The sequence below is a fragment of the Perca flavescens genome, chromosome 2 (genome assembly GCF_004354835.1).
Source record: "Perca flavescens isolate YP-PL-M2 chromosome 2, PFLA_1.0, whole genome shotgun sequence".
Lineage (NCBI taxonomy): Eukaryota > Metazoa > Chordata > Actinopteri > Perciformes > Percidae > Perca > Perca flavescens.
The window spans coordinates 20835545-20859200 of NC_041332.1; the positions used below are offsets into that span (position 1 = coordinate 20835545).

Below are 23656 nucleotides of genomic sequence, written 5' to 3' on the forward strand. Positions count from 1 at the left end.
GCATTGTGGTTTGGTACCATTCAGTGTGCCAGCTGGGGTTCTCTCACTGGTTCTAGTGGCATCAGCTGGGCAGCCATTGTGAACAACAGCTCCATTAACCAAACCTGTGCCTGGAACCTGACCGTTGGCTTTACAGGCGTTGTGACGCGTCCCTCCTCTTCTACCCTCATAGTTCATACCATTCTGAGGCATCACGTCACCTGTAATGTATTTGGACGGTTTGATATAAGTGCAAAGAATGAAAGAAAACAACTTGACAATAATCAAAATTGATATATCAATTTAATATTGCATTTGGTAACTACTGGATGCATTGCCATGCATTTGGGCTCATTATTGGTCTCTGGAGAATAAATCCTTATGACTTTAATTCCCTGACCTAGGCCCCTTTGCACTTAGTACATCTTGGTTGTACTGTTAAAAAAATAATAAAATCCAAATAATAAAACAAGTAAATGTAACTAACACCCTGGGATATTTTAAAATCAGACTACAATTTGGTTTGTTGATAATAAAAACAAAAAAGTAGGGAAGAATGCATCCAACAGTTTAAATCATTTGGATTCTAAGTCAATGTTAGATGTATTAAGAAATTCTTTATAGCTTTCAAATGGGAATACCAGTAAATATCCTTCCCTTCTTACTGAGAAGAGAAGAGTACATTTACTGTCATAAAACGTAGCTACATTTATTTATAAAGTTAAGTCTGGCACAAATCTTTACTTATAGTGTAAATTAGCAACTTAAATGACTTAACGTTTACTGTGAAGCTGACCCTAAAAGCATAGTATCACTATTGTAATAATCCCCCTACACCTCCGCGCGGAAACCGCCTTGACAACAGCCTACCTGCAAGAGCGTTTCCCCCAAAAAACCAAGGCGTTTTTAAACGGTTCCTGCCGAGTGGCGGAAACGCCACAAGTTCAGCACGGTGAACGGCAACCGCTTCATACCCTGACCGCCGTGATCATAACCGCTTCCCCACCTGCCGCCTTCCCCTCATTGAAATGACTGGAGTCGGCGAGTTAAAGTCGGCATTAAAGTTATTGGTTTGATCTTCATCTTCAGTTTCTTTAGCCTTTTATTCCACTATTGGTTCTCCTCGTTGATCTGGTTGTTTTTGTGCCATTTTACTGTTTGCTACAATGTAGCTAGCTATAACATTAGCCATGCTCCTTATGTTAACATTCATTTTCACACCATTGTTGTAGCTACCTGCTTCACGAGTTAACATAAGCGTTATTCATAATCACTGCTATTTAAATCACTGCTATTTAGCTAGCTAGCTACTCCTCCCAACCCCGATGAAGGACAGTTGGCCTGCTGCATGCTAACATCCCCCATTACCTAGCTAGCTAGCTAACTAACGTTAACCGCCATTGTCGTGTTGGCTGTTGACAGTTAATGTGCTTACCATAAAGAAAAGCAAGCCAGTTAACAACATACTGCTAGGCAACCTTCCAATAAACATGTTTAATGGAAAATCAACCCCATAATTTAGCTAACTCTAAATCCTAAAATTAGCTAACGTTACCTCTTACCTGTAACGTTACTGCAGCCAGAGGCACACCTCCCCGGTGGTGTGACGTTAGCACAAACTGGGATTACCCGGGATATTAAACAAAGAGGAAGTAACGTTAGACGATACGCCAATAACCAGGTGAGTTTTAGGTTAGACATATAGTCTTTTTCAAATATCAAAACATTAACCCCCTGTAGGCGTTAAAGATAGTTAGCTATGTTTGTTTAGAGTTTGTTCCTCTCAGGGCCTTAGCAGAGGAAGACACAGCAGTAGTTGTGTAGCTAGTTGGCTTAGATACAGGACGATGATCGATCAGTGACCCCTTGTGGCAAAAAAAAACTTTTCATCAATGCATGAGACATTACCCACTTCGTTCGAATTTGTTTCACTTCACTTCTCTGCTGTCTATTAGTTACACACACTCATATTTGCCAAATCACAGCTGTAGGCTATTTTTCTATAAATAGCCTTCAGCTTCTGTTTTTCTTTACGTTATCATCTGCAAAGTTGCAAGCAAGCTGCAAACATTTCAAAGTCATCTTTCAAACCTACAAACGTAAAAATTAAAAAAGTCATAAATATTTATTCTTTCTTCATAAATTAGACCCAAGGATTAAACTTTGAATATCAAAGAATTTTAGACTGATCATAATTGGCTGTAATAATCTATTACAAATGTGCCTTATTATAGATAGCCTACACTATACCCTTTGGTCAAAAGTTTGTGCACAATTTGTCCTATCCTCATGCATGTATGGACTCTGGGGCTCTTGGTTTAGGCAAGGTCCTGTTCAAATCTTAATGTTGCCCATTCAGTGGTACTTAAGACAATAGTGTGCTTCCAACTTTGTAGCAACCGTTTTGAGAAGGCCGGGCCCCCTCCTGTTTCAGCTTGACTTAGTCACCTCATGCACAAAGCAAGGTCCATGATTAAATAGTTATCCGTGTTTGGTGCAGAGGAACTTGACTGGCCTGCACATTGAAACTGGAAATCTTTCCCAGTACAGTGTAGTCTGTTATAGAAGCAGTTTAATGCTGTAATACTGGGGTACATACTTTGTTCTGCTGTTCGCAAAGTACTATACATACCCAGATAGATCTATTTTTCCCTTTACATGTATTTCAGCTCCAGTAGTGTTGGCCTAATGTTTAAATGATCTCAATATAGATATGTTTCCAGATGCAACCAGCTTTCAATTAACCATGTCATGTAACTGGATAAGAATGGGTTATAATGGGTTCAATGTCAGCTCAAATGTTTTTTTTATTTACAGAACAGTATGTAAAACACAATGGCAGCTAAGACATCAGCAGTGTAGGCATAGACTAATTGATTTCTTGTTATATTACAGATATATAAATGGAAATGAGAAATACATTTCATTTAAAATAAATTTAATGAGACGGCATCACTACCAAAGCCATTTTATTGCTGTTTTAGTGACTACATCACATTGGATAGCCCTAATGATTCAAAATTTAAGAGCTACAAGAAATGGGTCTGTGACAAATTTTACATCTTAATGTACTGTTTCTTTTTTTTTTTTTTAACTAGAATGGCACGAGCAGCTATAGAGTGAAAATATTTGTGAAGCAAAACAAAACACAAATCAGCAGGTATTGGTAAATAAGTTAATATTGCTCATAATGCTCACCATTTAGTTTAAGTTAGGAAGACATTTTACAACCATGTAAAAGCCAGTATAAAGCATATTGAAAAGCAATGGACTTACCGGGACTAACAAAAAAATATTTCCAAAATGCTAACCTGGCCTGCATACCATACAAAGCATTGTGCTATATCGCTTTTCTAATAGGACACCTAAGCAAAGTTTTTTGATAAAACTGTATAAAATTGTTTTCATAGTATCAATGTGAAAAAAGAGTGGTGAGTGGCACATGAATACAAATTATCACTATATAATTACAACATTTACAAGTCAAGAAAATATTTCAGACGTAGACATAGAATGTACCTTCAAAAAACTATGTAAATCTATAGCAACATTGTCTTGAAAAATATCCTCAAAAGGCACAGACAGAAGAATAGGTGAACCATGCAAAAGGAAGCAAAACGTTTGTTTGTGCAAGGAAGCAAAACTCAAGTTTAGAATAATAACATACGGTAATGCAGCAGATTGTAATTGTTTTCCCTCCCTGTACAATGCCCTCTTCATTACAGTAATGAATACATGTGTGTTAAAACGCATCTGAACCAATTACAGAGATTAAAGTCAAAAAGCCTTTTTGGCCTCACAGAAAGTGAAATATCCAGTTGTACATTCATAATATTTACAGTATTAGAGTTACAGAGGGCTTTAAAAACAATCTGCAACCTGTAGGCTTCAATGAGATTGCTAATCCAGTTTTTTTGTACCAAAAACAATCTCCTGTGCATGCTCACGTACAATATCTGAGGTGATTTCACTGAGCCTAGAGAGATGATTCAGTAAACCATGTTACAATGGCTACCAGTCACAGCGATGGAAATCCACCACACACCCTGTACATTCATATCCTTATATTTCTGTGCAACATCATTGGGTCTATGGGTAGCAACAATGTACCTTTTTTAAGACAATGCATTGCTAGCAAATAGCATCCATGGAAGTTACAGTTTAAAGACACTCCTTGGTTGCAGCTTCTGCTCAATAAAGTGACACCCTCCTACTCATCTGAACCAACTAAGAGCCACTTCTCAGTGAAAAAAGACTCACTATTTGACTGATTGACATTGCAAGTGCTTTTGCAAGGTTACTGGAAGACATTTTTTTGAGAATAAAACCAATCCACCTTCAATTAACCATCACCGACTTCACCAAAACCCTCCTTTGCTCGCATACAAGGTCCATCATCTGACGCCCTACTTCTTAAGCTCACTTCAAATCTTCTGCTTCCTTGTAGTTACAGGGGTTCCTATTGTTTTCTTTCTCTGACCACTTTGACCCTGTTCTCTATCCTCTCTTAAAACGTGCCTGTCGAAAAACGTCGTCAACATGCATTCTTCAGAGAACACCTACATGACAGAGGAGAAACGATGGAGAGTTTACCTGCCTTCATGCCTCTGAGAGTTGGGTTTACAGTCTGCTTGCCAACTGGTTCGTCTGTCTCACTGTATTTTCCTAAAACATCATACCAAACTATCCGTGAATAATACAACTAATATTACAACAGGAAATAGTAGAACCCACATCAGGTTTGTTACATTGTTCCAGTTTTAATTCCAAGGTACATTATGTCCAGTGTACTACATCAAGCAACTTTGTCGATCCTCAAAGCATGTTGAGCTCAGGATGTTCCTGGGAAGAAATTACCTGTTTTGTCATATGAGATCAACGTTGTGACAGTAACAACAGTTCACAGCATAGACAGTGAATAAAAACAGAGCAGGGTAGATCAAGTTGAAGAGTCACAGTAGTATGACCTGCAGTCAGAGAGCAGTCCCTGGTTGAGAAAACTCCCTTTAGTGCAGCGTAGAATCCCATTCTAGAAGTTATTTCACTGCCACAAACAGCAGGGGGCGATGCGTGTCTATTTATATGTTCCAGTTCCTCAGACTGGCTCTGGTTCTCTCCGCTTTCCTTTACAGATTCCTGACTCGAGTTGCAGGTTCTGGTCAAACAACTGGAATGTTCCTCATTCTCCAGAGAGCGGAAACGATTCTCATTCCAGTTGAGTCACTGCTAGTCGCCCTTGATCTCCAGGATGGAGGGGTTGTGGTCCAGGATGGACAGGATGATTTTGTCCATGTACTGTCGCAGACGTATGTTGATTTCTTCCTGCTCCTTCAGGGCTTCCATTAACTGGGGAGAGAGACGTATGTCAAACACATTTTCATTTCAGTTTATTAACAAGTATTATAACACAAGAGTTTCTTAGTTTTAATTCGGGACTAGATTGGCTGCATACAAATCAGTTTTAAGGGGTACACCTGCAATAATCTGGTGCATTAATTATATATAGAAATGCTGATTAAGGCTGTGATTAACAATTATTTTCATTATTAATTAAACTTCACTATTGCCCAGATTAATCAATTAATCATTTGGTCAATAATGTCACAAAATAGTAATCAATGGCAATTACAATTTCCTAAAGCCCCGGGTGCTGTCATCAAATTGCTTGTTTTGTCCAACCAACCGTCCAAAGCGGCAAAAAGAAATTAGTTTTCCAAAACCTAAAAAAACATTCACATTCATTCAGAAGGTGGAGCCGGAGGCATTTTTGCTTAAAAACGATTAATCGATTATCAAAATAGTTGAAAATGAATTTTCTAGTGACTGATTAATTGATCAATCCACTACTTGTTCTGTTAGAGGTGCAGATTTCATAGTGCTCATTCCATTTTAAGCATGGATATCTTATTTCCATGGTGTTAGTCAGTGTCTATGTGTGAGCAATGACCTCCATATTATGCATAATAGATTCAAATCTACAATAATGTAATATCTAGAACACTATCATGCTGTGCTAAGAAATACAGTAACGCTCTAACTACTGTAAGGCACCTTTAATAACATTGTTCAGATGAAATCTATTTAAGAAGCTAGGTAGCTTGCAGAACAGGCAACAATGAAAATACAGGCAGAAAAGTGTTTAAGAATAAAATGCATAATCTGTATCTTGTCCTGATTTTACCTGGTCTCTGGAGGCATTTTCTATCTCAGCAGCTAGAGACTGGGCCTTGGTCTGTGTGGCGAACAGGGTCTTGGCTTCATACAGACTGAGGCTGAGGATCTGACCGTTAAGCTCGTCGTTCTGCTCCTTCAGCTTCTGGTTCTCCTAAAAATACAGAATCAGGGAGAGAGGTAGAGGAGACAGAGAGAGATATGGAGAATAAGATAAGTATCTGGACCACTCAATCACTGTATCAGCTGTGATTAATGCTTTTAAAAACATGGCCTCTACTCAAGCCTCACTCAACCCATACGACAAAACAATGCACTTCATGTACCTCATCCAGCAGCAAACACAGCATTCTAATTTGGCAACACCTACAGGACATAACATGGGTTATACGTGTTACAGAACAAACTGCTCCCCTGCTTTGTCTGGTGTGTTATGAAAGCTCCATGATTAAGATGCCTTTAAGCGCTGACAAGCGGTCAGTTTGCTTTTCCCTCGCTCTATCCTGAACCATTAGTGAGGGAATTGCAGCATTGACCCCAATTTAGCTTAGGCATGTTCACTATACTCCATTGTGATTAGTGGTTAATCGGGAGGTCAAAAGTCACAGAAGCAATTTTACCATCAGACCAGGACGGAGCCGAGCCCCAGACAACACCAGGTGCTGGAATTCAGGGGGAAGAAAGTCCTGGGACACAAATCGCTGGACACACACATACAGACATTTACAGAAGTGCACAGGCAGGCATAAGATAGTGAGCTAATCCTCATGGATGTCACAGGGCAGCGCCTCTTAAAGACACACAGCTACATAATTTGTCCACAGACAATCAGACTGAATTGTTCTGTATCTAAAACTGCAGGAAGTAGAATAACAAGTTGATATATTGAGAGAGAAAGCCATAAAGAAGAAGTATCTGCAGATTGAAGTTGGAATAAAACCATTATTATTCCCCTTCTTGCATGCAAGTTTATTCTGAGGCAACTACACGGGGACATGGACTTTATCATCTTAGTACCTGATAAGATACACACACTGTACAAATCAGCACTTCTAACTCACTGGCTATGCACCACTTCCAGAGCTGCTTCAGGACATGTTTTAGTAACTTCTACCTTTTATTGCATTTTCTGTTGCTTTGGAAGATCAGACAGGCCTCTATACAACTTCAAGGAACATTACCATCTACTTACTAGTCTTATCAGAGAGATCTAAAACACACCCTCATCTACTCCCTGGTCTCTGTTTACTTTGCACCAGGTCTGTACACTTTACAGGACTGGAAACAGTAACATGACATTAAATCTGGCAGGCAGATACCTCGAAGGCAAATGTCACAGTATCTGGGAATACAGAAACGAAAGAACAGAGAAAATATACAGAGCACATTTTGTAACAAATTGTGATGAAGCTGGGTTAATCTCCATTACCAAACTAGTACATCATGTCAAGGACGGTGCTGCTGTTAAAGGGGATTTCAAGGTAATGAGAGGAGCCAGTGTGAGTGACTTTGAACGTTACCAGCCCCTAACCGCACTGGTAATATATGATAATATATTCTGCCTCAACCCATCCTGTTTCAATGTGATCGACTTAGCATCTGCTACCATGTACACAACATTCATGGTATGTAAAAGTATGGCTTGATTTATGAAATCAGCGGCACACTTTATGTTCCTCTGGCAGAAGTCTCCTTTGCCAGACCATCCACACGCTGTGGAGCGGGGGAGGGTCTGGCTACTCCACACAGCATTCCGGGATGGGAGAAAAACATGCTCTGGTTTATTGGCATTTCTTTAAAATCGTCATGTGCAATTGGACAGATAGCTGTCTCAATTTACCCTGCAGAGATCTGAGGAGCAGTTAACCATAGTCCTCATAAATCCACCAGAGTTTAAAATTCCAACACAAAGAAAGCAGAAGGAAATGGACAAAAAATACATGCATCCGGCAGAATTTCATGCAGTACTGCAGCAATCCCAGAAGTGGAACATCGTGGATATAGACTACTCTGGCAGTAACACAAACAAATCTATTGTGTTAATTGGAAACTATTATACTTCCTATAAGAGCCAGGTTAACTGCACTGCGTTCTGCAGGAATAAATATAATTTAAGTAGCCCATCTGAACCACTGGACAAAATTCCTGAAGGGAGTAACAGAGAGTCAGAGACTTAGAGTAAGTATCATGGTGCTCAGTCATGTTAAATGTTGAAAAATATTTTATAAAAGCTTATCATAAATACAATCAACATGTACTCCATCAAACATTTATCAAATTGAGACACACTTTGCAAATCAAGAATAGGAAAACAAGTAATGTGTTCAACAATCAAAATATCCACCATGATGAGTATTCTGTAAAAAATCAAGTATTCATACATAATATGCAGAATTCAATCTGTAAGGGTATAATTCCATTGTAACATGCTTTGAGACTTAACATCCCTGCACATCTTGTTCCCTTCAGTGCATCCAAACCAAAACTGTACAACAGGCGCCTTTTGAGTTCCCATTCTCTAAAATCAATGTGAAAGTGTTTTATGATTATCTGCGCATCTTAAAGCACACTCAGTGGATATAGTACTCACTGAGCTGACTGTGCACAACAAAGACAATTGAACAGAGTCTTTCATCAGTACCTGCTTGAGCCTCTTGACCTCATGCTCTAGCTCCACCTCCCTGGTCCTGCTGTTGAAGTCCGCCAGCCCAGAGGAAGAGCTGCGACTGCGGCCCGGCCTCTCTGTCTCCAGCTTGAAGAGCTGCAAATGCTCCAGCTCTCGACGCAGGTCCTCTATCAGCTTCACACAGAGAAAGGACAGATGAACAGTGTTATATAATGCCAGTGCAGTATTTTGTAGGTGTGGGTGTTGGAGGCAGTATAATTGCAGTGAGAGAGAGATGAGTGAAAGAGAGGAAACAGAGTGAGCAGCAGAGCAAACAACCCACTCTGTGCATGTTTCTGATTGCATACAATAGTCCCTCCCACCTCTTGCATGGCTTCTTTTTCTTTCTGGAACTGTTGTCTGTTCTGTCTCAGTTTGTCCATCATTTTCCTGTAAAGGTCCATCTCATCCTTCAAGCGCAAACTGGTGTCTTCCAGCTTGTCTGTCATCCTTTGCTTCTCCTGAGGAAGGACAGACATACACAAACAGATACAGTTTAAAGTTTGTTTTGTGTAGAATCAGACAAGTACACATGCACTCAGTTATGCGATAGGCATTCCTATTTAAGGTATGCAGTCATGTGATAGACACTTTTGTATAAATGCTATTAAACAACACAGATCTTTGGTATCATAGGTTTTCAGTTTGCATTTGTTCATGAAAATTCAACAAACAAGTATTTACTTATAGAGTTATGTTTTCTATTTTCTGTGACACCTTTGGTCATACATTCTTATTCCGTGAGCAAGAGTCAACTTCTATCTGCGTTGGTGTTATTTACATAGGTACTGTTTTAAAATAGTGGTGTGGTTCAGGACAGTAGAACTGTGTTGATGGAATATGAAAATAACAAAGACCTTGCATGTGAGAAAGAGAAACAGACAGTTAACTAAAGAGTTGCTCCAGATAAGAGCATCAGCTGGTGAGAGTACTCCACCGATGCACTTATAACATTGTCAGACTCGCAATGGGCAGTTAAAAAAGAAATCGACGCAGCAGAATGAAAGATAGTCTTTTTTATTCCAAACGTTATTCTTCCTTGTCAAAACCTGGTGCCTGCATTACTCATTCAAGTGTGTTATGCAAGTAACAGCTAACGTAGCCTTGAGCTGCTAACCTCAAGCAGAAATGAAGAGCGGGCTACAGAGGTCTGGTAAACTCACTTCTTTCTACACACACACATTATTTTCATTTTTAAACCGGTAGTTTTCCAACCCAACGCTGACTCAAGTGACATCACTTGAGTCGGTTGATCAGACTTCACGCAGCTTCTTCTGGAGCCACTAAAGGCTTCATACAACCTTTTTTTTCCACATATGCAGTAGTACTCCCAGAGACCTGTAAACATACTTTGATGTGTAAAATTGGTGGAGATCCCCCTTCAATTTAAAAATAAGGGCAGAACAAAGAAAAGACAAACGAGATAAAGCAAACATACAAAGTAAATATGGCTTACCTCATCCAGTTTCTCTGTCTGTGATTTGAGCCGGCACAGGCTAAGACTCATCTCACTGTTCTCTTCCTCCACCTGCTTAACTCTAAAAACACAAAATCCTGTACATCAGTTGACTTTTATATATAAGCTGAGTGTGTCTCTTAGTCAGCTAAGGCACCGGTTTAAGCAAACGTCCACAGAATATGCTGTGGCAGCAGAGGCAACTGACTAACCCCAGGAGAAATCTGTGAGCTCTGTTTAGCAGTAGCAACATTCTGCATTTTCTCCAAACAGGCAGGCACGTCAATGTCCATATCCAGGGTATTTAGGATCCCCTGGATAATGTTCACTTTCTTCCTAATCTAAACTGTATGTCAGCATCAGAGTATACACTTTAATGAATTAATTAATTTGCATATAAATAAAAAAAACATCTACTGTAAATATGTGTAGTATGTGTGCTTGATTATTTGTGCTTCTCACCGGTTGGTCAGCAGCTCTATCTGTGTGTTCTTGTCTCTCTCCATCTTGCTGTAGGACTCTCGGTGTCGTCTTAGCCCCTCCTGTAGAATTTGTTCTGCACGCGTCTCCTGGTCTTTCAGCTGCTCCTCAAGCTCATTAACCCTGAGATGATGAACACATCACACAAAATTATTCAATACAGTATCATAATTGAGCTGAGTGTTACTTTTTTGAAACAGTGAAAACTAAATTTCACTACTAATAAACACTCTGTTGCATCAGATCTACACAATTTCTCGTTTGAGGAAAGTAAACCTTCAACAATGAGAAGTTACAGAGAATAATCTGTATAATATGATACTGGGCCAGTCATATATTTGTTCTAAAACAAATTGTGTATTTCAGAAAGACAGTTTTCTCTCACAAAATGGTCACTGTAACAACTTCTGTCACCTGTGCACCAGATGTGTGTTCTCCTGCTTCAGCTTGGACTTGAGATCACCGTTCATCATAATATCATTCTCGAGTTCTGCCACCTTCTTTTCCAGGGAACTCACCTGATAGAAATAGAGACAGTTTACTAAAACCTGAATTTGCACCATACATGTAAAAGTAATCAAATGTGACAATGATGCTTAGGGATTTAAGATGTATGCTAAACTCTGGCCAGTGTAAAAAGTAGGAAATATCACTCAATAAAACAAGAAATATCACATTGGCACTGAACAACACTTTTCAGACTTCTTAAAAGTAATTGTGCAACTCCCAAGGTTTTAAAGGCTTAAAAATGATAACGCTATTCTTTGAATTTGCAGACATCAGGGGAATCCTGACAGGGTTCATCCTATGAATTAGCATTCTCAACTTAAGCTGTGCATCCACCAGAAACAAGTCTTTTTTTGCTGTGATTTTTAGTGCCAAGAGCGTAAAGAAAAAGGCTGAAGGTGAGATATATTAAATCTTTTTAATATAAGTTTTTAGTTTTCAGTAGTCAGAAACAGGAAGGGTTATTATTACTTCCCACAAGAGCTTAGGTAAATAAAGGTCTGATGACAGATCAACATATGGACAATCACAATTGCACACACAAAAAGACACAAACACATTCATACCTTCTCATTAATATCAATGTCACAGGAGTCAATGCTGTCTCGGAAAAGGTCTTCCGTGCTGCCGTTACTGCTGCTCAAGTTGCTGTTGTGAAGCAGCTGCCTGCTCAAACACACAGAGACACACAAACTTAAAGAATCTGCCCGGAATAGAGCCAGGTAGAGACCAGCTGGTTCTGAGTCTCACACACACACACACACACACACACACACACACACACACACACACACACACACACACACACACACACACACACACACACACACACACACACACACACACACACACACACCTCTTTTTCCTCTGATGAAAATAACTTGAGAACAGCAAGCTTCTGTTCCATTACTGAGATTAGTTATATGGAGAGGAAAGGAGATAAGAGGAGGAAAGAGGGGAGGAGGAAAGAGTAGAAGAAGAACAGATAAAGAGAGCAATAAAGTGGAAGAAGTAATCAAACCAGACAGAGAGGACAGTGGAAGGAACAAGGGGAGAGAGCCAAAGCTTATATTGAATACATAGATCAGGTCTGACAGGCCATTTTCACTCTGTCACTATAATTCAGTTACTGTGGGTGGGTATAGGACAAAACCCTTGACACAAAACATTTCCCTCAGTACAGACCAACTGGCCATGAAGAGGGATACATGGCTGACACATGAAAAAGCTCTTTTTTTCCTCAACTTGAACAAAAGCAAAAGATTTTACAGCACGCCTGGTTTTAGATCAGATTATTTCCATCCAGATGTTGTGCGTTTTCTCTGAATGACCAATTACTAATTAACTGGCGGTTAGAGCACAATGGCCAGGCAACTGAGTGATAACTAATCTTGCTGTGTGTGGTGGTTTGTGTGCCTATGTCAACAAAAAAGAGCAAACACACGTGCAGCACAGGCTGTATAATGCATAAACATACACAGTACAAGTGAGTGACCTTCCCTGTGGACACAGACACAGACACAGACACACACACACACACACACACACACACACACACACACACACACACACACACACACACACACACACACACACACACACACACACACACACACACACACACACACACACACACACACACACACACACACACACACACACACAGGTGAGTGGCTTACCTTCCAAAGGCAGTGCTGGTGATTTTCCTGTTGGGGCTACAAATGGAAAAACAAAATGACAGACATTACAGACATTACAGAGAATTTCCACGGATATGTCTGGACTTGCACTTCAACAATGCACTGGCACTAACTGCTGATGTCAATTAAGATTTTGGCAATTCAGTGTGACAGACATGCAGGAGAGAGAGAGAGAGAGAGAGAGAGACTGAAGGACATGTCAATGATAACACAATTTCACTCCTGGTTCAGTTGAGCGGGGGTTTCTGTCAGCTCAGCAACTGTCTCAGGGGGACAAAAGCCCAAATACTCTTTCAGTCTGATGTGTCTGTCTGTGCTGGGCTTCACATTGGATTAACAAAAATGAGCAGACGTATTGTGGGGGCACAGAAATGACAGTTGATGTAGACTGACTAACTAACAGGATCACAGACTCCTGGCAAAAATGAATACAGTAGTAGAATATACAGTAAGACAACAGGAGCGCTGTGAGTAACTCTATAAAAGCAGTTTATTCTGTGCAAATAAAGACATGTATCACTGTTGCATCCATGTGAAACAGCTTTGCGCATGTTTCTATCTGTGTCGTGTCAACCCAAATTTGTTAGCTACTAATGATTTAGAGGTTGTAGTCGATCATGTCATATACAAATCTCACAACTAAGATTTTCTTGAATTCACTCATTCTGCTTCAACAGTACTGTTCTCGTCACGCAAACTGCAAAGAACCTCAAAAGCATTAGCTTATTCAAAACTCTTACTTTTTGGTAACAGATTGGTATCTCAAGAAACTTGATATTGAACTTGGTTTTACCAAGAAATAACTGACATGCGTGTCTAAAAGGCTGATCTTCCAGGTGGATCCTCTCAGCATTCAGATAAAGCAAAGTTTTACAGAGCTTATAGAGTCTAATGTATTGTAGTGGGTATACTGCACTTTATTGGCCAGAATCTGCCTTCCCCCCAGGGAAGTTTTGAGAAATACTTTTATTTAGCCTATGCAAAGAAGAAAAACACAGATGACAATTCAAAATATATCAAAAATATAATGGAAAGTATGTTGTTGTGTGTCATTGGGAATTTTTAAGTGGGTATATGGAAATCCTGGAGCTTTCTTAGTGGATGTACTGCGTATACCTGCGTATCACATAGACTACACCACTGATCCTGTGTGACAAACCAATTGCCCTGCAGCTGAGGTTTCACATAACCTAATGTCCTCTTTGAAGAAGTCTAAAGGGACTAAAGTGTAGAGCAGAAGTTCTGCTCGCAATTTATCTTTAATCTCTGAACTTTCATCTGCCCAATAAGCAGTCAATTATTAATTAAAATTTTTGTATGAAAGTGCTCTTATGTACAAACTATACTTTTACTATAATTAAATGTACATTGTTAGAAATAACATATATATTACATTGTTAGAAATACATTGCATTTTTAAGGTCATGCTAAAAATCCTAGCACCATTCCTTTGCTACCACACACAGATGTTCTTAAAAGTGAATGCACAGTGAGATATACTGCACTAGACAGAGAATATTTCACATGAATACATTACTAATATTATATTATATACCTATATTTGTCAGTGAGAGCAATTATGTTTCCATGTATGTCTTTCTCATCTATGTATGACCCATTTTGAAATTAACCAAGCCCCACCCACTAATTTCATGAGTTATTACCCTTGCCTCAGTGTTGCCAATTTAATGTAATTAATTGTGTGTAAAGGAGCTTGACACGCAAAAGTGATCCTTTAAATACTGTATGCTGCTTAGTAGCAAAAGCCCCTTCCTGTTCATTCTGAATCCATTTAGTCTTGCCTAAAATCCTTCATTCTTTGGACTGGGATATATATATATATATATATATATATATATATATATATATATATATATATATATATATATATATATATATATATATATATATATATACATGTTGCCTTTTTAAATATTTTAGACAGTTTCATATTTACCCTTCTCCATCAAAATCCATTCCAACCACCATCCTATTCAGTCTTTATCCACTTTCAATGAGCTCACTCCATTCAAAGTAATTTCTCCAATTAATTTATTTTCATTCTATAACTCCTCTTTCATTATTCATAAGAGGAAAGCATAGGTCTAATTAGGAGAGACATGTTCGATTATAGAGCCGTTTCTCTCTGGGGAGAAATCCTGCAGAGTCAGCTGTGAGTCCAAGTTACATAGAAAAAAGTGACTTCACAGTTCACACAGTACTCAAAAAAAATATTCTACAATATTCAGTGTTCTCAAATAACTATATGTATGTGTATATGTGTGTGTGTGTGTGTGTGTGTGTGTGTGTGTGTGTGTGTGTGTGTGTGTGTGTGTATGTATATGTATGTGTGTGTGTGTGTGTGCTCGCACTTGCGTCACCACGGATTAGGTTTCCAATAATAGATTCCCTATTACAATGGTTGATGAGGTAAGCACAGGAGTGACAGCCTTATATAACAATCAATTAGTGTTTGTGTGTGTGCTTGTGTGTGTGCGTGCATGTGAATGATGATAATGTGTTTGTCTGTGCATGAAACAGGAGGAGGAACACTTAAAACATACTCTTATTAAATGATACTAAAAAAGGAGCACACAAAGCAAACAGTGACCTCTGAGTCAACCTCACCAGTTCAATGTTAGTGGACCAATACACTCAAATCCCTCTGTGTGTCCCTGTACAATACACATAATACAGTAGCTGACATTTGTTTCTGTCTCACATTAAAACAGCGTGGTGTATAGCTCCTGTCATTAATAATTAAGTTATTGTCTTTTAATAGACCATGGTTGTGTCTAAAAATGACCTGCTGGGATAATTAACGCTAATTTCTCACAGAAATAGATACCTTTTTCAATGTATGGAAGCAAGTACTGTATTTCTGCTACAGTATACTGTATTTCACCATGCGGAGTCATATTAGGTTTACAGTCAGAATAACAATGTGGTGGTCAGCTGGAAAAGGTTGAGGGAAGGAAAGAACAGTGTAGAAATAGCTCACAAAGTTATTTTTTATTGATGTTGTACTAACAACTGGCATTTGGTGGGTGTAGATCTTGTGTAACAGTGTGTATGTTTGTGTGTGTGTGTGTGTGTGTGTGTGTGTGTGTGTGTGTGTGTGTGTGTGTACACTATGCATGTGTGTGTCCTACCTGTTTGCCTTGAGGTTTTTGAGGCGAACTTCCAGGTCATTTAGCAGGTTGACCTTTTTGCTGCACTGAGAACAGTAGACATCCATCAGTTCACCGGTGTAATGCTGACGCACCTTGCGAGGGGTCTGGCCTGCACTGTAAACACACACAGAGACAAATACTGGATTTATCTGCCGATACACTGAGAAAGACTATGAAAGCAGAATATATGACCATTTGAGTGTGTAGAGAAGTAAGGGTTAATATAAAACCATGTAGCCTGTGCCAAGACTCCTAGAAAATGGAAAAATAAAAGTTGAAACTGAAAGAGAGAAAGAGATGTTAAAGATTGAGAAGGAGAGAAAGAATAAAGTTCTGACCATCTATGAGATGATCCATATTTTCTAAGACAAATCCTGCTACAAAGGAACTCAGTAATAGCACTTTGTTTGGAATAATTATATTTAGATCCAGAAATGTAACTTGCAATCTCGTCTTAGTTTATTGTGTTACAGTATGTTGTGAATGTGCCGACGCTTAAAGCAAAACAGCAAAACAATGACTCATTACCAGATCTTTTGCCAAAATAAGGAGAAGCCATAATGCATACATGTACCCTGATTTCATAATAGTTTCCAATAATTCCCCCAAATCACATTATTTAGTTCTCAAAATCTCACCCTCAAAAACTTTTTATAACAAAACGTGCAAGTGTACCTTCAACCCACTTTGTACTATAGTTATTCAAACTTCTTTCCCATGCTGAGCTGTCTAAGACTTTTTGCAAATCTGGGCCTCATTTTGAATTTAAATCTCCATGCCAACTCCATTTGGTGAGTTTTGTCTGCTTGGTATGCGTGGAAGGAGCATGGAGCAGTATTGTCACTCTATCAGCCCGGGAGACTTAATCCCATTAAACACAAGCCTTTGATGAATATTAATGTGGCCTTAAGGGCAAGAATCCTTAAACTACACTTCTACAGTCAAGACTCAGAATAATATGAGTCAGGTAATGATTCTGCAGCCTCAAGTCCATAATATCTAATAGAGTTTCAGCTACAGAAACTGGTCAATGTCTTTATCATAACTTAACCTTCAACAAACAGCAAAGAAGCGTAGGCACAACTGAAATGTATAATGATTTGCACGGCCACCAAACACTTGCCACTAGGCCTGGGAAGAATGCTATGATTCATCAAGAAAGCTGAATAATAATTATAGAAATTCATAGGCTAACTAAGGCTATTTTTGCAGTAACTACCTTGACCTTGCCTCTGTACTTTCTCCAAATCACTCCCTGTCACGCCCAAAACAACAAGATACTAATTTTGAACTGAAGTAAGCCATCGGTACAAAAGGTCATCATCTGTCATCCACTTAGCTACACAATAGGAAGTAATTCCTATTACTTTTGCAACAAGCTAACTTGGGTAATAAGCAAAAACATTAAGAGTTTGAGAGAGGATTTAACAGAAAAAATGTTTCTGTAGGGGAGAAACCTAAACTACGCATTTTAAAATCCAAATGTTTGACTTTTATTGTGGTCGCGACACCAAAAATGCACACCGCCACCATGTTGACCATTCCACAGTATTTGCATATAAAACATTCTACTGTCAATATGGAAATTATTGGCACGGGTGGTAAGCCACTTGATTGTAATCCATCTTGTCTCGTAGGTAGTAGATGACAGTCTAAACAATATCCACACCTGTTTAATATTTAGATTTCATTGTGTTAAATAGCACCTAGAACATTAATGTGCATTGTTATGATGTTAACAAAGGTGGTCATCATTTAAGGTTAGGTGGCACAAGGTGGCGTTTTTGGGAGGCTTCATTAATGGATCATTGTGGTGGCTATGGTATACAATGTTGAAGTTCAGTGCCGATACCAAAATTGTACTTTATTCCAGTACCTTACTAATGTCAAATCAGCATTTAAACATGAAGAACAATGTCTCACAATGTATCTCTCTCTAACACTCTCTTACCTAGAGGGAACAGATGAGCCGAGGTCAGAGTAGCCGTTGGTCCGAGTCTCGTCTTCCGGGCAGGGGCTGCTGGGAGTGAAGTCCGGTTCCTCCCCTTCTCCGTAGTCCTCAAACTGCTCCTCGTTCAGAGAAGCGGAGGAACGTGTTGATAGGTCAGAGGTCACTGAGATGCTGGTCTGACCACACCTGAGGAAAAAGAGTGTGTGTGGGTGGGGGGGGGTGGAGGGAGTCATACTTACTTACACTCTGCATTCATTATCTTCATTTTGAGTGGTGAATTAAAACAAAGGCACTAGTAGTAGTAGAATTACAGAATTTGTTTCAAATTTTGATCTGAAAGTAATGATGACATGATTACAAAGTAGCCCCTGGTATCATGTATTTTTATTTGAGTTCAGAGGATATCTTTTCCCCAAAATATCAACTGTTGATACATTTTACAGAAGAAGTAGTGGAGAGAGGTTCTACTTTGAATACAGAACTTTGGCCTTTATTTGAAAATATTGTTTTTATATTTTTAGTTTGACAGAGAATCTGAGAGAGTCTAATTGAGAAAACAGCAGTGATAACCATTAGGTGAAAAGAAACAGACATCTGTCCCCATGAATGAAGCTCTTTACTGTATGCAGCACTGGAACATGGAGCATCACTGAATGTGGACTGAAATATGATTTAGAGACAGTGAGACAGACAGTAAAGCAGCAGTAAAAAAAAAGATGGAACAACGCTTACTTCTCCCCAGAGAAAAAGAGATCCCCCAGTGCGTCTTCCTTGTCTCCAGGTCTGATCAGCCCGTCAAAGGTGTCTGACCCTTGGGTGGTTTCCACTGCACTGTCTCTGTCCAATTCCCTCTCCCTGGCCTCGTCTGCAACCTCTTCCTCAGGCTCCTCCACCTCTCCTGGAAACAGCTTGCGCTCAGGGACGGGGTCAGGATAGGCCCGTGTGCACATGATGACCGGACAAAGCCGCTCCTCCTCACCACCCTGGAGCATGATGGGAAGAAAGGCAAAGATAGAGAGGAAGGGGGGTGAGAGTGAGTTTATACACACATTTACAGACACTAGCCTGCAGAAACAGAGATTGAGTGAGGCTGTTTTTGGGATCACAGTGATGTTGCCAAATCCTTCTTAGTGAATATCTTGCAACCACAACTGACTCTTTGCACTGATAGCGTTATTTCCATTACAATTTTTCTATTGCATGCAAACATAAATCCACTACATTTAAACAAAACAAAAAAAGACGCTCCATATGCTAGCAGCTTATGCAGCATGACATGGTGCAGATTCAACGAAATATAAAGAAATACAGAGTAAAAAAACAATCACAAATTATTTAGTAGTTATACAGTATAACAAATCAACTAATTCACTGACACTAACTCACCTGTAGGCATACGGGCAAATAATTCAAATAACTTTTAAATTATGTAAAAGAAAAAAAATTCTAATGAAAACTTTTTCAGATCTTTGATTATATCAGTGACATGCCAAACGGTGGAGAAATATTCATCTCTCTCCAAAATACATCCAAACATTTTGGAAATTTATCATTTTTAGACAATGGAAGACCTCTGAAATTCATTAAAATGGTATTAATTTGTTTTTAGTTTTAGGAGAGCTTTTCACAAATCATGGTTGTTTGCGAGTATTAACACTTGTGGATTCTGTGTTAGGCTGGATTTCCCATTTAGTAAATTCCTTCACTGTGGGAATGGTCTTAAGGTCACATAGGGGGGTCTTTAGGGCTAGAAAATTGAAAGGGCAACAGGTCAAAGGTCACAGGTCCCGCTCCATCTAGTTTCACTCTTCAACGGCTCAAATCTCGTCTAATGCAACAGAGAACAAGGACTTATCTCAGCGTGACTGAAAAGCTGAGAGCATGAAGGAGGAGGTGATCAGACAGGAGGGAGAGAGAGCAGGGTGAGTAACACTTTAGGTAGTGAGTGACAGAAAGGTGGAGGGGGAGTGAAAAAGGCATGGATGGCAGTATGGATGGAGGTGGGGAGGAAGAAAAAGCATATAAGAGAAAAACACAGCTAACAAGCATGGAGAAGAAAAAGGGGGCATAAGGAACAAAGCCAAGAAGGATTGCAAAGGAAATAGCAGTAGAGTGCGATGGCAAGATTAGACGAGAGAGTGAGAGAGCTGTGAAGAAAGATACAGGAGGTGTCTAGATGAAGGATGCAACAAAAAGCTACTATCTGTATCTATGTCACAAAACTATATGTAGTCAAATTTATACCAGACGTGAGCAGGGCCTACACCAAACAACTGTTAGAAAATGTCTAGTGAGTGTAAAAGTCTGTATCTATAACAAAAAAAAAAAACTAAAAATGTAACCTAAATAATCAAATAAGTCACGACTTGCATTGGATGTGACTATAGTGGAAACAGAGCTTTTTGACAGTGTGAAAATACAAGTCAAAATTGAGATGGTCTGTAAATAACTAATATTACTGCAAGTGTTTAGAGCCAATTATGTTTACATATCCAAATAATATATTCATATTTGTTTACATCCCTATCCCATACACAACCAAACACACACACAAACCTGCATGCCTGTGTACAACCCATTGAACAAGTACCCATTGAACCTATAAACTGAGGCTCTGTACTGTTACAAAGAGTCACTATGGGGTCTGGAGCTGAGTCACGAGAATAAAAGGAAGGATAAAGATCTCTTTAGCATTCCTTAGACCAATCTCCTTTTTCCCCTGCAGTAGAAAAAATAAACAGTGTGATGCTGTCCACTACAACAATTTGAAGAAATGAACAAGCAAACACAGCGTTGCGCTCGATCTGCGGAAAAGAGACGAAGAGGTTTTTTCATATGTAGTGCTAGCTCACCTAATATAAACAAACCAGTCAAAATACAGAACTAAACTTCTCAATAAGGGTTGAAAAGATGACAAATCCTGCTTATGCAATAAATTTACGTTAAATTATCCCTTCATTGGCAGAGTAACACATTTTCTAGTTGATGAAGCGATATAATGTTATTTATACCTTCATTTTCATTAACTACATCATGCCCATGCTACAATAATACAATATACCTAGTAGAGGCTGTAGTTAATAATATCAAAGTATTTAAAGAGCTTTCCTTTTCCTCTGCTCAGGTGAACGTGTGTCAGCATTCCTTGACTCACTCTCTGTGTGTGTGTGTGTGTGTGTGTGTGTGTGTGTGTGTGTGTGTGTGTGTGTGTGTGTGTGTGTGTGTGTGTGTGTGTGTATGTGTGTGTGTGTGTTTACTGTATGCCTCTCTCTGTATTTGCCTGCTCCAGAATAGCCTGGGGGCTGTAACCGCCAAAACATGAGTGTTTTGAGTTGCTTGATTCCCTGGAGCACAAACTTGCCAAACAACATCCAACCTGCCAGTGGCTTTGAACCGAGATCTGCTGTGCTTTTAACTGCAGCAGCTCTGCCTGAATCCTGACACGCCTTCACATCACTCTTTGGTCTAAGGAGGACTTTTATCACCATTAAATGTTTTTTGTTTGAACATATTTTATTGATTTTCACTGTATTAACTGAATGAGAATGTACACATACATTGCTTCTTTATAATGTCCATGGATTATAAAAGCACAGTGTCGGAACAGATGTTAAAAAAACTCTGCACAGCATGCTGCTGTTGTACATGCTTTTTTTCTTCTTCATTTTTTGAAATAAAACAGCAAAAATATTTCTGATCTCTCTGTGAGTCTGTTGCTGCAGGGTCTGACCTAGTTAAATACAGACATCCTATCTTCCCTACTTCTCTCCCCACTCTCCCAGGTGAGGCTAATGTCAGAGAAGAAAAAGATGGAGAGATGAAGAAGACAAAACATTTCTCCTTTTTCTGAGATGAGAAATTTAGTTTGAGTGAACAGACCTTTGCTGTGCGTTTGTGGTCCATTTGAGTCTGGTGATGTGGTGATGTTTTTTTGAAAAAACGATGCAAATATATATGTGTATACTGTGTCTGGCTGTATATGCATGTTAACTACAACTTCTAGCCGTATGTGTGAATGCTCTCTCTATCCAACTACCCCCTTAGCAGAGCCCCGCCCAGGTGTTGTGTTTAAAGATGAGCTACATACTCAATCATCACTGGATTACTCACATGTGACAGATTTGTTTGGTAATTTATTACATGTCAGGTCTGGGTGGCTTAATGAGTGTACAAGTACAACTGTCAACATTCTCTAGGAAAATACAAGTCACACACCTTCAGTATAGATACAGGGATTGTTAGCCTAGATTTTCCAGGTACAGTTGTTGTGCGGCATGAATACTTATGTATGCTACAGAGTAAAGAAGAAGCTCTAACATAGCCAGGCTCTCTGGGAAAAATGTATTATTTACATCCACTGCAATAGAAATGTAAAAATTTAGAAGAATAGAGATAAAGGGACAGAAAATAAAGGATCATTGTCACTTCTCTACTGAAGAGAGAGAAGAGAGAGAGAGAGAGAGAGAGAGAGAGAGAGAGAGAGAGAGAGATCACCAAATGTGGAAAAATGAAGAGAGACAGATGGTAGAGCAAAGAAAAAGTCCAGAGACAGCTAAAACAAACTTTAAAAAAAACAAAAAAATCAACAACAACAACAACAACAAGCATTGCTATATATCTGTGCAACACATGCGCCTCAACTTTGGAAATCTTTTTGAAGTAACTGGAAAATAATTTGACCTCCTAATTAGCTTTCAGGTGGGCTTGGCAGCGACATTAGTTTTTCAGCAGTGCGTAGATGGAAGTCTATGTAACATGAATGATGACTACCAATCACACTATGTTGACACAGCCCTGAAACTCAAAAATGTTGAGTAATGTATTTGTCATGCTGCAGTTGTTGAGCAACACTGTATACTGAATATTGTGAGACGCAAATTATGCTACTGTTTTGCAATTACTGCTACAATACAGTTGCTAGGGAGGCTGACAAGCAGTATTTGTGTGTATATGTGTGTGTGTGTGTGTGTGTGTGTGTGTGTGAGGGAAACATGCATTCAGAGATACACTAAAAGTTTATCACAAAGTCCTCCTGCTCAATCTTATTACTTCTGAGGTGACTTGCAGTCAAATCATTAAACTATTCAAATACACGATGCAAATTCCTCATGGACATACACGCACCAACAGTTCTTAGGAAGTCAAGTGAAATTGACTCAGTTTTCATAGGAAATGTATAATGTACTATGTGTCGTTCTAGATGGCATGGGTAAAAGTTGTTGCTCAATTTGGTAGACAGATTGTAGAAAAAAATTTATATTCATCTTCTGAAAAAGTAAAAGTAAATGTACAAGTTCATTTTGTCAACTTTACTGACCATGCACACGCACACACACGCACACACACGCACACGCACGCACACGCACACACACACACACAGAGGCCAATCAATTTATGGTTATTGTTCAATCTCTAAGTCATTAAAGGCCCAAACTCTTTATCAGGTTGGACAACAGCAGCATTGTAAACATCTGTCATTAAACTCCTCCTCACACCCCTTTAGTCTATGCTGAGTGCTATAGAGTCAATACCAGTTTAGTGCTGAACAAATCATTAATCTGCCCTTCTGGCCAT

At 39.1% G+C, this 23656-nt stretch overlaps 2 protein-coding genes across 9 annotated transcripts in view; both read right to left on the minus strand.

Annotated features, from left to right (window-relative positions):
* LOC114565382 (uncharacterized) overlaps nucleotides 1–1851 on the minus strand; it is a 68116-nt gene extending 66265 nt beyond the window's left edge. The window contains exons 1-2 of one of the 4 annotated variants that reach the window (XR_003693900.1): nucleotides 1542–1849; nucleotides 1–200 (exon numbers count right to left, since the gene is read on the minus strand). The exon at nucleotides 1–200 is cut by the window's left edge and continues 284 nt beyond it. Coding sequence is in view for 3 of the 4 variants with exons in the window: in XM_028593412.1 (XP_028449213.1) it covers nucleotides 1–200; nucleotides 1542–1680 (339 nt within the window). In the remaining variant the exon portion in view is untranslated. Of the gene's footprint in view, nucleotides 201–1414; nucleotides 1501–1541 lie in introns of those variants that run through there. The other 3 variants (XM_028593412.1, XM_028593425.1, XM_028593404.1) reach the window with 3 other exon arrangements.
* Nucleotides 1852–2768: 917 nt separating this feature from the next.
* rab11fip4b (RAB11 family interacting protein 4 (class II) b) overlaps nucleotides 2769–23656 on the minus strand; it is a 59052-nt gene continuing 38164 nt past the window's right edge. For 4 of the 5 annotated variants that reach the window (XM_028593345.1, XM_028593361.1, XM_028593369.1 and 1 more), the window contains 13 exons: nucleotides 18815–19065; nucleotides 18083–18268; nucleotides 16111–16245; nucleotides 12938–12973; nucleotides 11825–11924; nucleotides 11166–11269; nucleotides 10734–10874; nucleotides 10272–10353; nucleotides 9139–9276; nucleotides 8792–8950; nucleotides 6771–6851; nucleotides 6161–6304; nucleotides 2769–5325 (listed from right to left, as the gene is read on the minus strand). In XM_028593345.1, coding sequence (XP_028449146.1) covers nucleotides 5206–5325; nucleotides 6161–6304; nucleotides 6771–6851; nucleotides 8792–8950; nucleotides 9139–9276; nucleotides 10272–10353; nucleotides 10734–10874; nucleotides 11166–11269; nucleotides 11825–11924; nucleotides 12938–12973; nucleotides 16111–16245; nucleotides 18083–18268; nucleotides 18815–19065 — 1677 coding nt within the window. In that variant the 3' untranslated portion in view covers nucleotides 2769–5205. The remainder of the gene's footprint in view (nucleotides 5326–6160; nucleotides 6305–6770; nucleotides 6852–8791; nucleotides 8951–9138; nucleotides 9277–10271; nucleotides 10354–10733; nucleotides 10875–11165; nucleotides 11270–11824; nucleotides 11925–12937; nucleotides 12974–16110; nucleotides 16246–18082; nucleotides 18269–18814; nucleotides 19066–23656) is intronic. The other variant, XM_028593353.1, reaches the window with a different exon arrangement.